General features: G+C 44.2%; 1 protein-coding gene across 2 annotated transcripts in view; it reads right to left on the bottom strand.

Annotated features, from left to right (window-relative positions):
• The window catches only part of LOC129859392 (collectin-12-like), a 64,828-nt gene that overhangs the window by 3,018 nt on the left and 37,801 nt on the right, over window positions 1-24,009 (bottom strand). For both annotated transcript variants that reach the window (XM_055929128.1, XM_055929127.1), the window contains 3 exons: window positions 14,334-14,456; window positions 2,154-2,240; window positions 915-1,958 (listed from right to left, as the gene is read on the bottom strand). In XM_055929128.1, coding sequence (XP_055785103.1) covers window positions 915-1,958; window positions 2,154-2,240; window positions 14,334-14,456 — 1,254 coding nt within the window. The remainder of the gene's footprint in view (window positions 1-914; window positions 1,959-2,153; window positions 2,241-14,333; window positions 14,457-24,009) is intronic.

Below are 24,009 nucleotides of genomic sequence, written 5' to 3'. Positions count from 1 at the left end.
GACAGGACTGGCAAAAAGTGCTCTTCGCTGATGAGTTGCTGTTTTGTCTCACCAGGGGTGATGGTCGGATTCGCGTTTATCGTAAAAGGAATGAGCGTTACACCGAGGCCTGTACTCTGGAGCGGGATCGATTTGGAGGTGGAGCGTCCATCATGGTCTGGGGCGGTGTGTCACAGCATCATCGGACTGAGCGTGTTGTCATTGCAGGCAATCTCAACGCTGTGGGTTACAGGGAAGACATCCTCCTCCCTCGTGGTACCCTTCCTGCAGGCTCATCCTGACATGACCCTCCAGCATGACAATGCCACCAGCCATACTGCTCATTCTGTGCGTGATTTCCTGCAAGACAGGAATGTCAGTGTTCTGCCATGGCCAGTGAAGAACCCGGATCTCAATCCCATTTAGCACGTCTGGGACCTGTTGGATCGGAGGGTGAGGGCTAGGGTCATTCACCCCAGAAATGTCTGGGAACTTGCAGGTGCCTTGGTGGAAGAGTGGGGTAACATCTCACAGCAAGAACTGGCAAATCTGGTGCAGTCCATGAGGAGGTGATGCACTGCAGTACTTAATGCAGGTGGTGGCCACACCAGATACTGACTGTTACTGTTACTTACTGATTTTGACCTCCCCTTTGTTCAGGAACACATTTTTCAATTTCTGTTAGTCACATGTCTGTGGAACTTGTTCAGTTTATGTCTCAGTTGTTAAATCTTGTTATGCTCATACAAATATTTACACATATTAAGTTTGCTGAAAATAAACGCAGTTGACAGTGAGAGGATGTTTCTTTTTTTGCTAAGTTTATTTTATTTTTAAACTCTGCATTATTGTGAAGGGCTCATAAGCAAGCATTGCACGGTAAAGTCTACACCAGTTGTATTCGACGCATGTGAATGTGATTTCATTTGATTTACCCTGTAGGATGGTGAAGTTGGTGATGAGCTGTGAGTGCTTGCTGTCTACCAGCTTCATTTCCTCCATGATGATGGAGAGGCTGGTGACCTCCTTGTCCAGACGGGCCACCAGGTCGTCCTGCTGCGACCTCAGTGTGGTGGTGTCGGACCTCACGTCCGACACAGTGGCATTCAAGTCGGACAGGTAGTCGGAGTGGCGCCCCACTGTCTCAGCGCAGGTGCGCAGCTCGTTGAGGTTCAGGTTGATGGCGCCCAGGAGTTGGGTAGTAAAGCTGATGTTGCCTGTCACGCGGTCGATGCTCCCCTCTGACTCGTCCAGGCGTATCTCCAGCTGGTCGAACTTAGAGGAGGTGAGGTTGTCGTGGTCGCGCTGCTGGTCCATGATCTCCCTAAGAGTCTGGTCGTGGTTCTCTGCCAGGCTGGAGGTGTTCTGGAGCTGTCCAGACAGCGAGGCCAGCTGAGATGCCACGTCCTCCAGGCTGTCGTTGTTGGACTTGGCCAGGGCAGAGGCGTTGGAGGCCAGCACCTGGAGGTTCTGCACCTTCTCCTTCAGCCAATCAGCGTCCGACTTCGTCTGCCTGGCCGTCTGCTCCAGGCTCTGGAAGTCGTTTCGGATCTTCTGGATGGCCTGGCTGGTGTCGTCCACAGATCTCTGCAAAGCCGAGATCAGGCCCCTCTGTTGGGCCTGGGTGAGGTTAAGATTCCCGATGCTCAGCAGGGCCTGGCTCTGCTGCCGAACCTGCACCTGGAGCTCCGTTTGCAGCCGAGCCGTGTCCTCCTGAAGACCCTCCATGGTGCCGCCGTAGGCCCGCAGGGTGCCATTGACAGACCTCAGCGTGGCCGTGTTGGCGTCCAGCAGACCCTGTATGGAGCCCTGGCTGCCCTGCATGTCCAGGCCAGAATCCTGCAGACGACCCAGGGCCGCCCGGTTACTGCTGCTCCTCTCTGCCACCTCAGACAGCTGCCGCTGCAGAGCCCGGATGTTGTTCTTAAAGGCCTGGATCTCTGTGGTAGTGTTCTCCGACTTCTCCCCAGTCTGGTCATCTGGGGACATGGTGTGAAAGAAATGATTACATAATGGTTGGTGTGGTTACTCTTCAATCAAAGATCAAAGAGACTTCAATCAAAGACTTCAGTAAAAACAGTAACTCTTAACTGTTATTGTTCAACACAATGCACAGGCTTAAATTACGAAGGATTATGCATGGTCAACTTGCTATAGGTAGTGGGGATACTCACCTAGCTTTTTCAAGTCTGTTTCCACAGCAATGATCTTCCCCCCATAGCTCTCGATACCTTCGGACACATTGTCAACCTTTTGCACCACTGCAACACAAACAACACAACAGTTCAGGGTTAGCTCTTCAGCACAGTGGTGGGCTCCATACAATATTACGAGTCTGAGAAGGATGGGCAGAATAGCCTGCAATCACAGACACCATGTATAAAAGGGATCAGAAAGAATGATTATGAAACCTCACTCAGACACAATATATAAGATGTCTATATGTCTGGTGGGTATGTAATAATGGTCGCCTCAGCAATCACAAGCTTTAGGATTAGGAAATGGTCATGTAATACACAATAATGTCTCAATGACTGGGTGTGTCCATGAAGACTGAGCATGAGACACTAAAGACACTGGCAGATGAGCGCAGTGTGGGTGGGTGGTCAGAGGGAGTAGGGTCCGGAGAGGAGGGGGGTAGGACAGAGACACTGGAGGGACCCTGGGGGACAGGAAGCAACCGAGGGGGGTCCTCAGTAAACAGGGGGATCAAAGGGTACCCTAAGGAGACAGACGCTGTGTCAGGGAGGGTCTTTACTCCCCCACAGGCGACAGGACCCTTCATTTCCTCTGGAATGTGTCTGGGATTCCATGGAATCACCCCACCACCACCACCACCACTTCCACAGGCTAGGGAGCCATCTCTAACCATCTAACTGGAGACCACAGGGGTTACAACTAAGGGTGCACGATATATCGGTAAGCATATCAGAATCAGACGATATTAGTTAAAATGACAACATCGGCATCTAGTTTAATGCCAATGTGCAAAACCGATGTCAAAGCTGACCTGCATACCTATATAACGCAGGTATATGACATAATGACACCACGAAAAATACATCGCTACATGTGCAACACAGCATTCCTAACCTAGCCCACAATGTCTGCTGTGTGGATCTATTTTGAAGTTTCAAAGGAAGATAACAAAAAGGCCATATGCAACGTTTGTGCTGCTATTAGAGGGGAAAAAGTGAAATCCACAAACCTAACTACTCATTTGAAAGTGCAAAACCTCCAGACGTTCAGCGACTACTTAAAACAAAATCTAAAAAAAAAACTAAATGCACACAACTAAACAAGTTCAAGTCAAGCAGTCATATGAGAGTAAGAACATTTCAGCGAGACAACTCAAAGGCGAAATCCATTAACGCCAAGATAATGGAATTCATTGCCCTTGACAATCAACCATTCTCTCTCATGGATGATGCTGACTTTCGCCAACTGGTCGAGCACCTCAAGAACCGATAAACACTAACAAGTAGACACTATTTTTCAGATGTTGCCCTACCGGAGTTACACAGTATTGAAATGCACATCCATGAGCTACTTGCTATGGGCGTCAATGCTATTATCTTCGCGACTGACATTTGGACCAGCGATGTCAGCCCCATGAGCATGCTGAGTCTGACAGCACAGTGGGTCGACGAGCATTTCGTACTGAGGAAAGCCGTATTGCATGCTCAAGAATGTGCTGGTTTCTCATACCGCTTCTCATACCGCTGCCATTTGAGAACATGTTTGAAACTTGTAAACATGAACACACTCCTAGCTCCATTCGAACAACTGACTTGAGAAATAAGCTCATCAACTGCGTCTGCAGCAGACGTGATACCCTCTGTCATGGCATTGAAACGCCTGCTCAAAAAAACTGCAGACACAGAACATGTGGTTAAAACTTGCAAAAGTACTCTTACAGAGGCTGTGAACAAGCGATTCAGTGGCATTCTCTCTGAGTCTCTTTACTGTCTCGCCACCATGCTCGATGCTAGGTACAAGGACCTCTACTTCGATACAGACAAGAAATCGGGTTTACGTAAAATGTTACAGACACAGCTGGACAAGTTGGAAACAGAAACAGTGACCACAGACAGACAGAGCTTGTGAGAACAGACGCTGGGAGACGAGAAGCAAGTATAGGGAGTGAATATAGGGAGTGTGTGTGTGTGTGTGTGTGTGTGTGTGTGTGTGTGTGTGTGTGTGTGTGTGTGTGTGTGTGTGTGTGTGTGTGTGTGTGTGTGTGTGTGTGTGTGTGTGTGTGTGTGTGTGTGTGTGTGTGTGTGTGTGTGTGTGTGTGTGTGTGTGTGTGTGTGTGTGTGTGTGTGTGTGTGCGCGCGTGTGTGTGTGTGTGTGTGTGTGTGTGTTTCAACGATTTAACTGTACTAGAATACTTAAAAGGCCGCAAAAAAAAAATCATATCGGTATCAGGTTTTTTGGCAAGGAAAATATTGAATATCGGTATAGGCCGAAAATGTCATATAGGTGCATCCCTAGTTACAACCAGTGAAAACTATACCCTAGCTGTTATTTCTATCCTCCACTTGAGAAAGACCAACCAACTAATCAAGCTCAAAGACCCCTCTGAGCTCAACCCTTAAATGGATATCATCAATCACTTTATTCTAGACCACCAAGGGTCGAATCATCATAAAGATCATAAAGACACAAGAGGAGAAGACGCACGAGCATTTCAATTCCTCCTTCTGACTGAGAGCACTGGAGGACATGGATAGATAGATCCCACTGTTACGACTGAGTGTGTGCAATCTGGGCAAGCTGTACAGATGTAGCATCTTAATTTGAGCCAGTTTGCTACAGCAGGAAAATAATCCTGCAGAAACAGGAAATGTGAATTATTATGTGGATTATAATTAATGGACATTTCATTGGGGTTGATACATTTTTCGTAAGGGAAAATCAAGTCTGAAATTTCAAAGTGTAAATTACAAACATCAGAAGACTTTTTAAACCTCAAATGCGCTCTTTGGAAATGGGGATGGATACAAAACTAATGGAGTTTGCACTGCAGGTAGGCATATGTGAATTGTGAATAATGCAAAACCATGTCAGCAAAAACCTCACGAGTATACCATTTAGAAAACATGTGATGGATAGGTTACTTGGCAAATGCGTGCCAGGATTAGAAAGAATACGGACACATTACTGTTGAACCAGCTTTCATTATAATAATGTAAGGGTAGCCTACAAGGGCTTGTTCTTTAATAAAACTAAATGGAAAACAAGCAATTGTTACAGGAAAATAACAAATGTTTCTAAATAGGAAGATAACTCATATAAGACAGGTAAATGACCAATCATGTCGCTATGGTTTGAAAATAGAAGAGTACCGGCTTTAACAGGTCGAAATTGCAAACAAGCGTGTGTTTGACAATTGTGCTGACTTAACACCAGCCAAAAATAGAGCGCTATAAATGTAACATTTCCTGCATTGCACATTTTCCAATCTTAAGAGGTTACATTTTAAAAATGACGACAGTAAGTGCCAAATAAAAAAAACATGTTTGACCATAACAGGGTTGTCGATTTCATTTTAAATCAGCCATAACTCAGGGGAAATGGAAGCTTGTTGTTAAATTGTTCAAACATTTCTAGCCTGTCTATCTATGGGTCACAGGGTTGACGTGTTACGCTCAACATGCTCAGTTGTCCAACACAAAACACCACAAAATGGTCAAAAAGAGTAGAACCAGCTCACCTGCTTTTACACTATGAGTTGACTATTAGATGTTCAATGTCTCTTTTGCAAAAAAATATTTGAAAAGGAATAGTTCCACCATATTAAAATGACAGTTCAGTTCACATAACAGCCCACTGGCCACAGACGTCAGTTCAACGTGTATTCCACATTGGTTCAACGTAATTTCATTGAAATGACGTGGAGACAACATAGATTCAACCAGTGTGTGCCAAGTGGGAGGGTCGACCTTAAAATGAGGGACAGGTTTTTGTTTTACTTTCAAATGAATCACTAATCACATGAAGTAAATAATCATCTTCAGAAATGACTTTGTAAAAGCAACAAAAATAACTAGGGCTTTACACTGATGGTAAAAACTTTGAGAAATGTTAGGGTTAAGTGGGTTAAAATCTTCCTGGAAATCACAGAGGGTGCACAGAGGGGCATGTCAAATTGCTAATTTATTGAATTTTCCACGTGGTCTATATTATATAAAAGGGCACTTCGTTGAATATAACCAACTTTTAAAATTCTATATTAGTGCACAATTTCTACTTAAAATATCAAAGGGAAGAAAAAGGCACTCATTTCATGGAACGTCCCAATTAAGGAAGAAGTAGAGTGATGACAGAACATCTAACTAACAACGACAGAGAGGATGGAAGGCAACAGCTTGGCAATGAGAGATGAGAGACAGAGAAATAACAATGTGTCATTCTTCAAACCCGCCAAGGATGAGTGTACTTTTCTCATTGTCAACAAACAATGGAAAAAAAATGCCTTGCGAAAATAGAAGCCCAGAAGTTCATGCTTTTAATGACTTGCATGTGTTCGTCTGTAATTGTGCTAAGCTAAAATGGGAGTAGACCGAATAGCTTGATGCATGCCATATTCACATGCATGCATAACATGGAATTCAGCCCAAAAGTAGCCTATAATTACATTTTCCCATTTAGATGGAATTTATTTCAGGTGAGTGTCTTATCAAGAGTGCTGTGGCGTTAGAAGCACTCCTACCTGATAGTGTGGACTGGGGCCCATATTCACAAAGCGTCTCAGAGTAGGAGTGCTGATCTAGGATCAGGTCCCACCCCCTTCTTATTCATTAAGATGTAAGGCAAAGATCATCCTCGATCAGCACTCCTACTCTGAGTCGCTTTCTGGATATGGGCCTGGTATGGGTGGTGTCATAGACATGTAGTAGTGTTTGTGAAACTCAGAGGTAATTGCTTTCGCATGTTTGAGAAAGTGTTTACTACATAAACTCTCTGAACGTATAACCCTCCCAGGATCCCACTCTTTCCATTGCAGGAAACAAGAGATCAAAACAACATTCCCAACCATTCCTAGAAATGTCTCCAGACTTAAAACATAGAGAAGTCATAAAATGAGGATGGAAAATTGCTTCGTACAGAGTAGACGTCCTAATATTTTGGGGAAATCAAGTCGCCTGTATATGGAAATCAAATGCCACTCGGGATGTAACCTTCTCAGCCTGGTGGACGGATGTAGAGGGCCAGTCAAAAGTTTGGGCCAGTCAAAAGTTTGGGCACACCTACTCATTCAAGGGTTTTTCTTCATTTTCACTATTTTCTAAATTGTATAATAATAGTGAAGACATCAAAACTATGAAATAACACATATGGAATCATGTAGTAACCAAAAAAGTTGTAAAAACTGGCGCCGGAGGAGATGGCTGCTGTTTTACAGGCTCCTAACCAATTGTGCTATTGCGTGTGTTTTTTCACGTTATTTGTAACTTATTTTGTACATAATGTTTCTGCCACTGTCTCTTATGAGCGAAAAAAGCTTCTGGATAACAGGACAGTGATTACTCACCTCGTACTGGACAAAGCATTTTTATTTTTATTTCAATGCGAAGGATTTACTTCAGACACCCAACAAGGCCCAAATCCCCATCATTCGCCTGAAGAAGATACAGAGATATTGTGGAAGTACTGTAGGTTGGGGTGCCTTGTAAGGATCCGACGGCGAGTGAGTAATCCCCCTTGGATAATAAAATGGATGAGCTCTGATCAAGACTATCCTACCAACGGGACATTAAAAACTGTAATATCTTATGTTTCACCGAGTCGTGGCTGAACGACGACATGGATAACATACAACTTGCTGGGTGTTTCAGTCCATCGGCAAGATAGAACAGCTGCCTCCAGTAAGAGGCAGCTATTTCTCTTAAGGTTTTGCTCGCCTGAGGTAGAGTATCTCATGATAAGCTATAGACCAAGAGAGTTTTCATCTATATTTTTCGTAGCTGTCTATTTACCACCGCAAACCAATGCTGGCACTAAGACAGCACTCAACGAGCTGTATAAAGCCATAAGCAAACAAGATAATGCTCATCCAGAGGCGGGGCTCCTAGTGGCCGGGGACTTTAATGCAGGGAAACTTAAATCCGTTTTACCTCATTTCTACCAGCATGTTACATGTGCAACCAGAGGAAAAAGAACTCTAGACCACCATTACACCACACACAGAGACACGTACAAAGCTCTTTCTCGCCCTCCATTTGGCAAATCTGACTATAACTCAATCATCCTGATTCGTGCTGACAAGCAAAAACGAAAGCAGGAAGTACCAGTTACTCACTTAATGAGGAAGTGGTCAGAGGACGCAGATGTTAAGCTACAGGACTGTTTTGCTAGCATAAACTTGAATCTGTTCCGGGATTCTTACAATGGCATTGAGGAGTACACCACATCAGTCACTGGCTTCATCAAAAAGTGCATCGATGACGGCGTCCCCACAGTGACCACACGTACATACTCCAACCAGAAGCCATTGATTACAGGCAACATCAGCACTGAGCTAAAGAGTAGAGCTGCCGCTTTCATAGTGCGGGACTCTAACCTGAACGCTTATAAGAAATCCCGCTATGCCCTCCGACGAACCATCAAACAGGCAAAACATCAATACAGGACTAAGATTGAATAGTACTACACCGGCTCCACACTCATCGGATGTGGCAGGGCTGTCAAACTATTACGGACTACAAAGGGAAGCATAGCCGGTAGCTGCCCAGTGACACTAGCCTACCAGACGAGCTAAATAACTTCTATGCTCGCTTCGAGGCAAGCAACACTGAAGCATGCATGAGAGCATCAGCTCTTCCAGAAGACTGTGTGATCACGCTCTCCATAGCCGATGTGAGGAAGACCTTTAAACATGTCAACATTCACAAGGCCGCAGGGCCAAACGAATTACCAGGATGTGTACTCTGAGCATGCGCTGACACACTGGCAAGTATCTTCACTGGCATTTTCAACCTGTCCCTGACCGAGTCTGTAATACCAACATGTTTCAAGCAGACCACCATAGTCCCTGTGCCCAAGAACACCAATTTAACCTGCCTAAATGACTACCAACCCGTACCACTCACGTCTGTAGCCATGAAGTGCTTTGAAAGGCTGGTCATGGCTCACATCAACACCATTATCCCAGAAACCCTAGACCCACTTCAATTTACATTCCGCCCCAACAGATCCACAAATGATGCAATCTCTATTGCACTCAAAACTGCCCTTTCCCATCTGGACAAAAGGAACACCTATGTGAGAATGCTATTCATTGACAACAGTTCAGCGTTCAACACCATAGTGCCCTCAAAGTTCACCCCTGAGCTAAGCACCCTGGGACTAAACACCTCCCTTTGCAGCTGGATCCTGGACTTCCTGATGGGCCGCCCCCAGATGGTAAGGGTAGGTAACAACACATCTGCCACGATGATCCTCAACACGGGGGCCCCTCAGGAGGGGTGTTCAGTCCCCTCCTGTACTCCCTCTTCACCCATGACTGCATGGCCAAGTATGACTCCAACAGTATGACTCCAACACCATCATTAAGTTTGCCGATGACACAACAGCCTGATCACCGACAACGAGACAGATTATAGGGAGGAGGTCAGAGTCCTGGCAGTGTGGTGCGAGGATAAGAACCTCCCCCATCAAGACAAAAGAGATGATTGTGGACTACAGGAAAAGGAGGACTGAGCACGCCCCCCTTCTCATCAACGAGGCTTTAGTGGAGCAGGTTGAAAGCTTCAAGTTCCTTGGTGTCCACATCACCAACAAACTATCATGTTCCAAACACACCAAGACAGTCGTGAAGAGGGCACGACAATGCCTATTCTCTATCAGGAGACTGAAAAGATTTGGAATGGGTCCTCAGATCCTCAAAAAGTTCTACAGCTGCACCAGCGAGAGCATCCTGACTGGTTGCATCAGCCTGGCATGGCAACTGCTCGGCCTCCGACCGCAAGGCACTACAGAAGGTAGTGTGTACGGCCCAGTACATCACTGGGGCCAAGCTTCTTGCCATCCAGGACCTCTATACCAGGCGGTGTCAGAGGAATTCTGTGGAATTTCTTTCCTTCTTAATGCATTTGAGCCAATCAGTTGTGTTGTGACAAGGTAAGGGTGGTATACAGACGATAGCCCTATTTGGTAAAAGACCAAGTCCATATTATGGCAAGAACAGCTCAAATAAGCAAAGAGAAACGACAGTCCAATTCCTTTAAGACATGAAGTTAAGTCCATTTGGAAAATTTCAAAAGCTTTGAAAGTGCAGTCGCAAAAACCATCAAGCTCTATGATGAAACTGGCTCACATGACGACCGTCACAGGAAAGAAAGACCCTGAGTTTCCTTTGCTGCCGTGGATAAGTTCATCAGAGTTACCAGCCTCAGAAATTGCAGCCCAAATAAATGCTTCACAGAGTTCAAGTAACAGACACATTTCAACATCAACTGCTCAGAGAAGACTGCGTGAATCAGGCCTTCATGGTCGAATTGCTGCAAAGAAACCACTACTAATGGACACCAATAATATGAAGCGACTTGCTTGGGCCAAGAAACACGAGCAATTGACAATAGACCGGTGGACATTTGTCTTTTGGTCTGATGAGTCCAAATTTGAGATTTTTGGTTCCAACCGCTGTGTCTTTGTGAGACGCTGAGTAGGGGAACGGATGATCTCCGCATGTGTAGTTCCCAACGTGAAGTACGGAGGAGGTATGATGATATGGGGGTCCTTTGCTGGTAACACAGTCTGTGATATATTTAGAATTCAAGGCACACTTAAACAACCTATTTTGGATCGGTGTCCCGTAAGCTAACGTAGGCTAATTAGATTAGCATGAGGTTGTAAGTAACAAGAACATTTCCCAGGACATAGACATAGCTGATATTGGCAGAAAGCTTAAACTATTGTTAATCTAACTGCACTGTCCAATTTACAGTAGCTATTACAGTGAAATAATACCATGCTATTGCTTGAGGAGAGTGCACAATTTTGAACATGAAAAGTTATTAATAAACAAATTAGGCACATTTGGGCAGTTTTGATACAAAGTTTTGAACAGAAATACAACGGTTCATTGGATCAGTCTAACACTTTGCACATACACTGCTGCCATCTAGTGGCCAAAATTGCACCTGGGCTGGAATAATACATTATGGCCTTTCTCTTGCATTTCAAAGATGATGGTACTAAAAATTTCAAAGGTACGGTTGTTTTTTTCTTTGCATTATCTTTTACAAGATCTATTGTGTTATATTTTCCAACATTCCTTTCGCATTTCCACAAACTTCAAAGTGTTCCCTTTCAAATGGTACCAAGAATATGCATATCCTTGCTTCAGGGCCTGAGCTACAGGCAGTTAGATTTGGGTATGTAATTTTAGGTGAAACTTTTTAAAAAGAAGCGGATTTAATGGCTACCACAGCATTCTGCAGCGATACACCATGCTATCTTGTTTGTGCTGGGTGGGACTATCATTGTTTTTTCATCAGGACAATGACCCAATACACCTCCAGGCTGTGTAGGGACTATTTGACCAAGGAGAGTCACGGAGTGCTGCATCAGATGACCTGGCCTCCACGATCACCCAACCTCAAACCAATTGAGATGGTTTGGGATTAGTTGGACCACAAAGTGAAGGAAAAGCAGCCAACAAGTGCTCAGCATATGTGGGAACTCCTTAAAGACTATCGCAAAAGCATTTCAGGTGAAGCTGGTTGAGAGAATGCCAAGAGTGTGCAAAGCTGTCATCAAGGCAAAGGGTGGCTACTTTGAAGAATCTCAAATATAAAATATATTTAGATTTGTTCAACACTTTTTTGGTTACCACATGATTCCATATGTGTTATTTCATAGTGTTGATGTCTTCAATATTATTCTACAATGTAGAAAATAGTCAAATAAAGAAAATCCCTTGAATGAGTAGGTGTGTCCAAACTTTAGACTGGTACTGTATGTTCCACATTTTCACCTTCATAGATGACTAACCACCCAAAATACTTTTGAAATACAAAAACAACTATGACAGTTTTGAGAAAGCCGTATGATCCATAAAAACTCCCTGTCGATTGAAAGAGTAGTTTTACCTCCGTTTGGATAGGTATGGCCAGTCTGAATGAAATGTTCCACTGCAAACTAAATGAGACACATTTCCAGACACCGTACACTACTGTACCACACAGAGCTCGAAAGACACACTCACCTTAAACCATACATTTACTGTACATTGTTTCTCTGCATAACACACACACACAAACACACACACATACACACACACCAACACTCACATACACACACACACTGTATAATATCTGGCCAAGAGCTATGCCCTACTATGGCATGTGTAGTAGGCCAGCTGTGCTGCAGCTGTGGTTTCTGGGTGTCATCCCTTCCTCACACAAAACACACACACACCCACACACTGAGCAGGCACCGAGCATGCACGCACAAAAGCACGCACACACACACACACACACACACACACACACACACACACACACACACACACACACACACACACACACACACACACACACACACACACACACATGCGTACATACACCCATACACACAACCTGACAACGCTTATTTTGGCTAAAGCTCTGATTATAGCCCAGAATGTAGTGACAGATCCCATGCACACAGCCTGAGCACAGAGAGAAACAGAGGGAAAGAAAGAAAGGGAAAAATAAATTAATGCAGCAGGAGTGCTGAGTGAGGAGACTCCCCCTACACCCTTTAATTCCCCTCTCTGTGTCCTCTCCTTCCTCATATTCATATTTTTCTGATCCCTACCTCATCCAAACTGGGTCGCGTCTCAAATGCCACCCTATTCCCTATGTAGTGCACTACTTTTGACCAGAGCCCCCTGGTCAAAAGTAGTGCACTATATAGGGAATAGGCTGACATTTGGGATGCAGGCCTAGTCTTGCCTGCAAGGACAGCCTATATCATGGAGGTTCTATATCTCAGTGGAGACCACATGCACACCATAAAGAGATTAAGAGACAAAGCGAGGACATTGTTATGGGTGAGAGTAGAGAGCACAGGGTCAGAGATATGCTGTATTCTACAGTACAGAATACAGATGTGAGGTGAATAGAGCATTGGGATCTCACTCCACATAACCATCTGGACCTGACTGCATGCTTAGGGCTGTGGAGCTGTGGTTCCCTGGACAGCCCAGTACTACAGCTCCGCCAGTAAAAACCCAATTTCAGTGGGTTCTGCTAGAGTGGCACCGAGTTCACCGCTCATCTGGTCTAAATTAGGGATGCATTAAGATGTGCAGCGGGGAAGAAGGTTGAGGATTGACTGCTGACTGACTGAACCCAATTGTGAGTGTGAAGGACATTACATTTAATGTAGTTGAGAGTCCCCAATAACCACGAGAGATGTAAAACCAGTGTCATTTTGAGATGTTGTAAATAGGAAAAAAAAACACATGTACACATATGGGAATGGTTAGCGCAATTATCACAGGAACAGTCTTAAGTTTGGCCTTCGGACCGTTGCGGGACAGTTTTCCCAAAGCCGGAAAACTCAGAACGCAGGAAGTGGAGCTCCGCAAAGCCGCGGGTTGGTTCCCGGAGGTGTGATTGGGGGTGTTGGTTAAATAAACAGAGACAGGGTGAATGGGGGGACGTGTGCAGGGGTGCAGGAAGGGTGCAAGGGGGAGGACAGACAACGGCGCTGAGGTTTTGTGGAAAAGCAAAAAAAGGGGGAAGACTGTGTGTAAATGTTACTTTCGAGAGAAAAGGGTCTTGTTTTAGTTTCCGAGAGTGTGATGATGTTACAGAGTGGGATCTCTCAGAGTTTCCATGACTCTTCCACTGGCCTTAATTAATAACAATGAAACATTGTCCAACAGCATCCATGTCATGTTTGGGCAGACCGGATGGGGTCACTGGGGATGTTAGGCACACAAACACACAACACACACACAGCCTGGTCCCCCCACACACACTCTCCAATGTAATCTTATTTCCTGGCAGGATATGAACAAGGACCCCACGCACAGTTTGGACAATCACTTTCTCAACAAAGCGCACGACTTTAGTGAAATATGTCAAGTAACAACATGTTAGGGCATAATCAGGTCCGGTGGAACGATGTTAGCCACCACGGTTGGACAAGGACATACACTTTCTGTTCTATGTCTCAAAAGTAGCATGCCTTTTTGACAGACACACCAGCATGAAAATATGTCTCTCCCTACCTCTTTAAAGTTGACACCTTATTATCCTGGTCAAAAGTTGTGCACTACGTAGGGAATAGGGTGCCATTTGGGACGCAGCCGTGCATACACTTTGCCTGACAGATAGATGTGTGTCTCTGCTTACCTTTATAACCGAGGACAGCCACAGCGATGGTGAGTAGAGTGCACAGCACGTAGAGTAGTGCTATGGAGGTCTTTAACGCCCACTCATTCTTACACTTAGTGCACTGGGTCCCCTCCTGGATCCCTACACAAGGGAGAGAAATGCAGATTAATAAACATTTGGGAAAATAGTTAGCATATTCCCTTTCCTTCCAACATCAATATTCACAATGTAGCCATACGAAGTGAAAGGATGTTATGGTTATCATACCAAAACATTTAATACATTGTATGAAGGTCCTGGGTCTCTGTGCATTGCCTGTGGCAGGGGTATTCAACTCTTACCCTACGAGGTCCAGACCCTGCTTCTTTTCTGTTATACCTGATAATTATTTGCACCCACTTAAATCAGTCCCTGATTAGAGGGGAACAATGAAAAAAACGTAGTGAAACTGGTTTCGAGGTCCAGAGTTGAGTTTGAGGGGCCTAGGGGATAGGGTGCCATTGTCATAAGTAGTGGACTATATAGGTAACAGGGTGCCATTTGGAACACATGGTCAGGTGTCTATTGTGGCTCAGATGGCTGCAGAGTCAGGCTATGTGGAGACAGCAGAGAGCGAGGTCAGAGTGGGGCCTGGCTGGCCCTATGTGGGCTGGGAATCTGGGGTCTATCCAGGTTCTGGGTCTGAATCTCCAGATCACCACATCTGGACAAACAGCCTGGAGGCCACATTAAAGGGCCCACTGGTCCCCTGAGGGCCCGGTTGGTGAGGGGGCGAGGGACACCAAACAAACACATAAGATGAAGAGATAAGATACCAACCTCCTCTGATTCAAACCATGGACCTTCAAGTGCCTCCAACCAGTGGGGAAAGTCACAGAGCCACGCAAGCATTCTCCTACATTCTCTTGGAATATTTCTTTCCAAGGATATCTTTCCTGACAGATGAGTGCCGAGATCCGCAGTGCTGACGGGAACACAGCTGTATTTCATTTGAATTCAGGAAGTGGGGGAAAATGAAAGGTCCTGCTTTCCATGTACCTGAAATAAAACTCCTTTGCATGTTCAGCGCAAGGAAAGCCACTTCTAAGACATGGAAATTTCCATGGCAACACAAAGGCAGCCTGTGCCAATGCAATCTTTGTGTTAACACTTCTTGGCCTATGCTAAATATATGCCTATTGAGCTTCCTGTTTTGTTTAATGTGATTATGATAATGAATTATATCCTAATAATTTCCATTAAAAGCATTGGTGTAGAAATGGTTATTTCCAGTGTAGCCTAGTCTTAAAAATAAAGGTTCCAGTTGGAACAAATAGGAACCTTAAATAGGATGGGTCTTTGAGGAATAGCACACACTCGACACCTTATTTTATGCAAATAAAATACATATTTTAGAGTACCACCCATGACTATGTTTGCTAGTAACATAGACATGGTAGTTTCTTTCATTCATTTTTATCCATGAGACATTTGCAGAGTGAGATCCTAATTGAATGACTCAATGTTCAAAGGTAATTTATATTTCGTAAGGCCTTATTTTGAGGGTCTAGTTAAACCCTAACAAGGTCACCTGAAACTCATGGTTTACAGTCCACAGCAGGCCTGTAAAGTATCGTGTTATTCCTATTAGAATTCAGACAGAGTGGGGATATCCAACGTTCTGTATTTGTTTTCACCCGCAACCTATATTCAGAATGACTGCTAGGGTTGGGAGGACTAAGATACTGTATGATACTACCTAAAGCAGAGGTATTCAACTCTTACCCTACAAGATCCAGAGCCTGCTGGTTTTCTGTTCTACCTGATAATGAATTGCACACAGCTGCTGTCCCAGGTCTAAATCAGTCCCTGATTAGAGGGGAACAGTAAAAAAAAATATATGAATAATGCAGTGGAACTGGCTTCAAGGCTCAGAGTTGAGTTTGAGGGACCTAAAGCATCTAAACTGGAACAACTATTTCAGTAACGGGTGCAATAAGTCCAAGTAACAGATTTGATTAGTTTACAAAAATGTATGTTATTTATATTTGAGTAGCATAAGATGAGTTAATCAATCAAAAACATAGATATTGAAACAAACCATTCTAAAAATCAATGCATGCTGTGAAATATGATAATGATGGGTGTGGTTTTGGTTCAGCCATGGTTATTAACACCAACACGGAGGTTATTTTACACCACTTAGTGTTAATTTGACTCCTTACAGTGTTAGTTTAAGCCCTGAATCAACACTAGAAATGTTACACTAGTTAACACTGCCCAATGTGCTCTGTGCTATGAAAGGGACACATCTGCAGCCTTCCATACATTTCAAGAATCTTTTAGAACTTTGAAGAACCAAAGATGCCACGCGAAGAACCCCACACTTAACTAAAAGGTTATTCTTTATCAGGCAAGAGTTCCCCAAGGAACCTTAAGAGCTGAGGAAGAACCATTTAAAAATCTTCATTTTCTTCAGTGCACTGGAACCATTTGGTGCCAGAGGACTTGAGTCACCACCCATACAGTTGAAAAGAGGTATAGCTAGCCAGGGATAGCTTTAGCCAATTAGAAAATACTGGAGTGATCAGTTTTTTTTTTTTTTTTTTTTTTTTTTTATCCCCTTTTCACCCCAATTTTCATGGTATCCAATCGCTAGTAATTACTATCTTGTCTCATCGCTACAACTCCCGTACGGGCTCCGGAGAGACGAAGGTCGAAAGCCATGCGTCCTCCGAAGAACAACCCAACCAAGCCGCACTGCTTCTTAACACAGCGCGCCTCCAACCCGGAAGCCAGCCGCACCAATGTGTCAGAGGAAACACCGTGCACCTGACCCCCTCGATTAGCGCGCACTGCGCCCGGCCCGCCACAGGAGTCGCTGGAGCGCGATGAGACAAGGATATCCCTACCGGCCAAACCCTCCCTAACCCGGACGACGCTAGCCCAATTGTGCGTCGCCCCACGGACCTCCCGGTCGCGGTCGGCTGCGACAGAGCCTGGGCGCGAACCCAGAGACTCTGGTGGCGCAGTTAGCACTGCGATGCAGTGCCCTAGACCACTGCGCCACCCGGGAGACCTAGGTTTTTAATTGATTTTGAAAAAATTGTCAAGTTGCTCGGCTGCTATAGGGCCGCAATTGGACTTGAAGATGCATTGTGTCCACACAGCCAAGTCAGAGTGAACATTTAATATACCTGAAAGAGTGTTAAGGCACGGACAAAGCATACGCAAACACAGTTCAACACTCCAAGCTTTCACTAGCTCCTAGCCAACCTTGAGTCATTCAGGTTGACTCAACTCCCTGGCGGTCCAAGCATGCAGCCGTTCACTAACTTCACTTTAGCTCACTGAGGCAAATGATGCACTCCCCATCGCCCCTAACAACCACATGGAGCACTTCAGCAGTCAGCACACTGCTCTATTACACAACACGTTAAGATAACACAACTGGAGAGCTGTTCTTTTCATTACTGTTACTCTTTAACAACAGTCACTCCACGGCACATTCGGAAACTATTCAGACCGCTTGTCTTTTTTCACATTTAGTTACGTTACAGCCTTATTCTAAAATTGATTCATTTCATTTTTCCTCATCAATCCACACACAATGACAAAGCAAAAACATTTTTTTTGAAATTTTAGCAAAGAAATAGTTGTCCTTCTGGAAGATTCTCTCATCTCCACAGAGGAACTCCGGAGCTCCTTCAGAGTGACCATTGGGTTCTTGGTCACCTCCCTGACCTTTCTCCCCCAATTGCTCAGTTTGGCTGGGCGGCCAGCTCTAGGAAGAGTCTTGGTGCTTCCAGACTTCTTCCATTTAAGAATGATGGAGGCCACTGTGTTCTTGGGGACCTGCAGATCTTTTTTGGAGTACTTCCCCAGATCTGTGCTTCTACACAATCCTGTCTCGGAGCTCTACGGACAATTCCTTCAACCTCATGGCTTGGTTTTTTCTCTGACATGCACTGTCAACTGTAGGACCTTATATAGACAGGTGTGTGTCGTTCCAAATCATGTCCAATCAATTGAATTTACCACTGCTGGACACCAATCAAGTTGTAGAAACATCCCAAGGATGATCAATGGAAACAGGAAGTACCTGAGCTCAATTTCAAGTCTAACAGCAAAGGGTCTGAATACTTGTGAAAATAAGGTATAATTTTTTATTTTTAATAAATATGCTAACATGTCTAAAAACTTGTTTTCACTTTGTCATTATGGGGTATTGTGTGTAGATTGAGGAGGAAAAAATATAAATTTGATCTATTTTAGAATACGGCTGTATACGGTCTGAATACCTTCTGAATGCACTGTAATTACAGCTAAAGAAGGTAATTAATCAAGAGAAAGTCAGAGAAGGAGAGTAGAGAGAAAAATAGACGGACAAAGAGCGATAACAGTTGGGAAGCAGCAAGAAAGAAGAGAGAGGAAAAAGACAGAGAGGGAAATAGATAGAAACGAGACAGAAATGAGAGAGCGAGAGAGAGAGAGCGAGAGAGCGAGAGAGAGAGAGAGAGAGAGAGAGAGAGAGAGAGAGAGAGAGAGAGAGAGAGAGAGAGAGAGAGAGAGAGAGAGAGAGAGAGAGAGGAATGATAGCACCTGTACAGCTTGCTATCCTGACATCACATGTTTCCTTTTGGAGCTGAGGTACCTTGTCCAGCTCTCAGTGAGTCACAAATGGCACCCTCACATGGCTTATGATGCCCCCATCTATAACTGGCCCCTCGGTGGCCCTCTTAAAATCTCTTAACAAGGACTAGCGCCTGCCAAGAATATCTCTTACAATCACTGTGCCAGTTCTGTGTGTGCAGTCAGTTATACAGAATCACGTCAGACAGGTCCAATAGCAGCTGACAAATGTCTTGGTCAGTGACAAAGATCCGCTTCAATCTGTGGTTTGCCTCTATGCATAGATCATTGTAGATCATAGCAATGGTCATTGAGTATGTAGCCATCAGGGCTAAACAAAATGGATATCAAAGCTTCCGAACATTTATAACGACTGACGTGTGTTTGGAGTACAAACCCAATGCCGGCTTCCACTGCTAAACAAGCACATGAGAACACCACTTCAAGGTAATCAAAAAGGCTTGTGCCAGAAACAGCAGTGCTATCTAAATATGTTGACAGAGTTCTTAGAAATCTATTGCTCTGAAAGTAAATCAAAACACTAGAAAATGAATTTTTACAATACACAGACAAGGCGTTCCAACTTTTTCGTCATTAGACAATGTTGACAGGATCAACTGAGCTCCCAGGATTAGCTGTCCAACTATTCAACATGGAGGACAGCTGTCAAAACACAAACATGGCCGCCACAACAACAAAGCAACCTGCAACCCCCTCCATTTTCCAGCTCATTCCATCCCTACTCTTTCCAATCGATGGTCAGATTTAGAGAGAAGGGGGCTGGAGGTATCAGATGAAGCAGCTGTGTTCTGTTGGACTCTTGTGTTTTTCTGCACCCCAGTGAGATCCCTTTGACAGTCTCAGTCCAAGGTCGTGATCCAACGGTCATGGCTTGGTTGTTTGCCGCCCAGTGGGTTACTTCCTGGATGGGCCCTTCAGTCTGACAACAGACACAGGCTACGTCCTAAATGGCACCTTATTCCCTTTGGTCAAAAGTAGTGCACTATATAGGGAATAGAGTGCCATTTGCCCTGGTCAAAATTAGTGCACTATATAGGGAATAGGATGCTATTTGGGACACCGTATAGATGCTGGACTCTTGACTGCGTCACATCAAAGTTAGGTCAATAAACATTGTCACTCACTGGGAAAGCATCTTTATGTTCATACCATAGGCACCTGGGATACAAGGCCCACAGATTCCCTTGTTGAATGTTAGATGCCTCGTACTCATCTGACAGATGTACATTGGACAATTCAAACAAAATGTGAAACATAAACTTTCTGTTCTCATATCAGATCCCCAAACCAAATCCCCAAAACAGACCGCAACATAGAGGAGAGAACCACTGATAGCTGATGCCATTGAAACATTGAGTTTTGAATTTACCAGAGAAGATGAGGCAAAGCGAGAGGTTTTACTCCGGCCAAAATCTGTCAACGAAAATTAAGCCCACGAAGTGACTGTAGGCTACAGTGAAAATCATTCACACGCTGGTCTATGACTATACACATTTTTTGAGGAAGGATCTGAGAGAAATTAGAGCAGACTCCAGAGAAATAGAGACAAGAATGAATGCGGCGCTTCCTTATTCACAGTTTAACAACAACGTGTTGTCTAGCTGGAGTTTCATAGTTCCTTCAGACTGGCTGCTACTCATTCAATTGGACAGTGGGCCGTCATCACTTCCCACAGCTGCACGGTCAAACCTAGGTTAGCCATGCCGACCACGACCACGAAACAACCAACATCCGGGATACTGAGATCCTACCGAGACCACAGACTGACAAAAACACTTTTATCGCTCACAGCAAAACACAATGCTGCTCCAAACACTAAGAACTTTTTTCCATAACAAGTAAAGAACACCAATCTCTTTTCCAAACTAAGTGCTGCTTGGGATGAACAGTGTATGCTATTGTTCTTCTAATGTTATTGAGGTCTAACATCCTGACCATGTCTACCTTGTTCACGTCGGAGTATGCTGTTATGTCCCAGAGCTTTGCCTTTGACTAACGTTTGGTCCGTTTACTGGAACTGTGTCCTCACCAAGCCTCATCAACTTGTTCTCTTCGACAAATCGACCGTTAAAGGGTCACTCTGGGATTATAAAAACATAAAACTGCTCAAGTGGCCAATGGCTTGTGTCATTAATTTCACAGTCCGAAAACGGATGTACCAATCCCGGATTGCCTTTTTAATTCTTGGCCAGAATGTCAAACGGGACGTCCCTGGGGCAAATGGTCGAGCAGAAACTGCTGGCTTGCTTCTGAAGCTAAGCAGGGTTGGTACTAGTCAATCCCTGGATGGGAGACCAGGTGCTGCTGGAAGTGGTGTTGGAGGGCCAGTAGGAGGCACTCTTTCCTCTGGTCTAAAAAATATCTCATTGCCCCAGGGCAGTGATTGGAGACACTGCCCTGTGTAGGGTGCCGTCTTTCGGATGAGATGTTAAACGGGTGTCCTGACTCTCTGAGGTCATTATGGCAATTGTCGTAAGAGTTGGGGTGTTAACCCCGGTGTCCTGGCTAAATTCCCAATCTGGCCCTCAAACCATCCTGGTCACCTAATAATCCCCAGTTTACAACTGGCTCATTCATCCCCCTCCTCTCCCCTGTAAATATTCCCCAGGTTGTTGCTGTAAATGAGAACTTGTTCTCAGTCAACTTACCTGGTAAAATAATGGCTAATAAAAATGATTTAGAAAAAATAAACATACAGCCTTGCTCATTAGAAGACAGAGTTTATTTACAGTAAATATGAGGAGAAAACTATATTAACCGATGAAGAGAGGAGGTCAGTGAGCGGAGGTCAGGCTAAGAGTGATCTGGAACTGTGCCCTGCCTAACACACACTCAACCCTTTCCAGGAATCAGCACAAAATCAGCTTCAAGAGGGCAATCATTGCATTGCTATGTGAAAGTGAACCTCTGGCATCACGGATGGTTGAGAAATAGACTAGTTAGATAGACTCCTGGTGAGAGCACATAAAGACAATGGACAGTCATGGATAACCTTGTTGTGCGAAAAGACCAAAACGGTGTCGTTAAAAAGCAGGTCAATACGGTTGGAATGGTACATTTGTTTTGTAAATCATGCTAAAGTCTGGACTTTTCCTGCAGCCCATCTGTGGCTCTTTACGCCAAATAGAAATGAGAAGTTTAATAAGATCGTTTGATATACTCTAAACCAAGCCAAGAGCTCTTTTTACAATTTGGAGGGGGAGGAAGACTCATACGCTGCTCTGACTTCTTCAATGGCATAAAGTAGTACAAAGTACGAGACAAAGTGTGTGTGTGTGTGTGTGTGTGTGTGTGTGTGTGTGTGTGTGTGTGTGTGTGTGTGTGTGTTCGTGTGTGTGTGTGTGTGTGTGTGTGTGTGTGTGTGTGTGTGTGTGTGTGTGTGTGTGTGTGTGTGTGTGTGTGTGTGTGTGTGTGTGTGTGTGTGTGTGTGTTTGTGCGTGTGCGCGTGTGTTCGAGTGTGTGTACGTGCTTATGCCTAAACACATTAGGAAAATTGAGAAATACACCTAAGGCTGTGGCGGTCATAACATTTTGTCAGCCGGTAATTGTCAAGCAAATAACTGCCTGTCTCACGGTAATTGTCACTTAATTAACATAAACACATTCAGCATCTCCTGGCTTCCACACAAGCCACTGATGCAGACCTTTGGAAAATCGTAATTTTAAAAAGTCTAATAAATCCATTTAATATTTTTTTTTTTAAACATGTAACTTTTATTTAACTAGGCAAATCAGTTAAGAACAAATTCTTATTTACAATGATGGCCTTACCCGGCCAAACCCAGACGACGCTGGGCGCCATATTGTGCGCCGTAATATAGCCTAGACCTTCACAATAAATCCATAATTTATTTTAGACAGGTCTAAAGAAACACGATATGAAGAAAATGTGGTCTATTTCAGATTAACAGAATAGCATACTCTAAATTGTCCTTATGCTAGGCCCTGATCTAGCTATGCCATATGGCTTTGGGCTACACTATTTCATTTAGCAGACACGATTTGGATAGAATTCCGTGGCATTATTTTATATTATTTTATAGTATGAAGAATACAATTGAACATATTTTCTCCAAACGATTTGAGGGAATGCGACTATTCGGTGTTGAGCAGTTAATAAAGAAACAGGTCCTCCTGTATACTTAATTTAGAGTTATTTATGCAACTTATTTGTGATACAAATGTTGGGATATATGTTTGATTGTTAATACATTCTAAGGCTGTATGATGCGAATCTAATGATGATTTGAAAAAAGTCTCATGGCTGCACACACTTCATCAGTCTCTCATTCACAATTTGACAAGCACTGATAATGACTCTGTCACACCAGCCTTCGCTTTGGCTCCCCCTCCTGTTCAGGTGTTCAGCGTCGCCGGCCTTCTAACTGCTGCTGAACCTACTGCTGGCAAATGCCCTTCACTCATCAACCCCGGACTTGTCTCGTCATCATTAGACACACCTGGTTCCAATCCCCACTCTATCACTGTATATATACTCCCTCTGACATTTGTCTTTGTCGGTCATTGAAAATGTTACTTGTTTTCAGGACAGGAATCTTACCTACTATTTCCTGAGTACTTTATATTTTGCACTTTGGGTTTATCCTGTATCTTTTTGTTTATGAAGATATACTGTATGTTGAGCACAATATCTTTTGGGTTTTGTCCCGCTTTGATCTATGGTGCTTAAATAAATACAGTAGTTATAAACCTGTGACTGCCTCCTGCCTACTCCTCTCTACACCAGTGACAGCCTCAAATTTCCCAGCTTCATCTCCTTTGTGTGGCCGTAATACCCCTAAAAAAATCCATGCCTTTTGTGTCCAGTGTCTGTTGTGCCCTTGGGCTGAATATAGTAATCATAATTCCCTTCTCCTGGCTGTGTGCTCTGAAGCACCTCTCACTCACATGGATCTCTCAGATATCTAAATTATTATTAGCCAAAGCTTGTCACGTGATCGGGTCCTTCTCAAAGGCTACTAATGAAGACATACACATCGGGGACACAACTGCAAGCGTCCTTTCGAATTCCAAGGCGCATATTGAAGATGTTGGAAGAACT

The sequence above is a fragment of the Salvelinus fontinalis genome, chromosome 7 (assembly GCF_029448725.1).
Source record: "Salvelinus fontinalis isolate EN_2023a chromosome 7, ASM2944872v1, whole genome shotgun sequence".
Classification (NCBI taxonomy): Eukaryota; Metazoa; Chordata; class Actinopteri; order Salmoniformes; family Salmonidae; genus Salvelinus; species Salvelinus fontinalis.
This window is presented reverse-complemented; position numbering and strand designations above follow the sequence as displayed.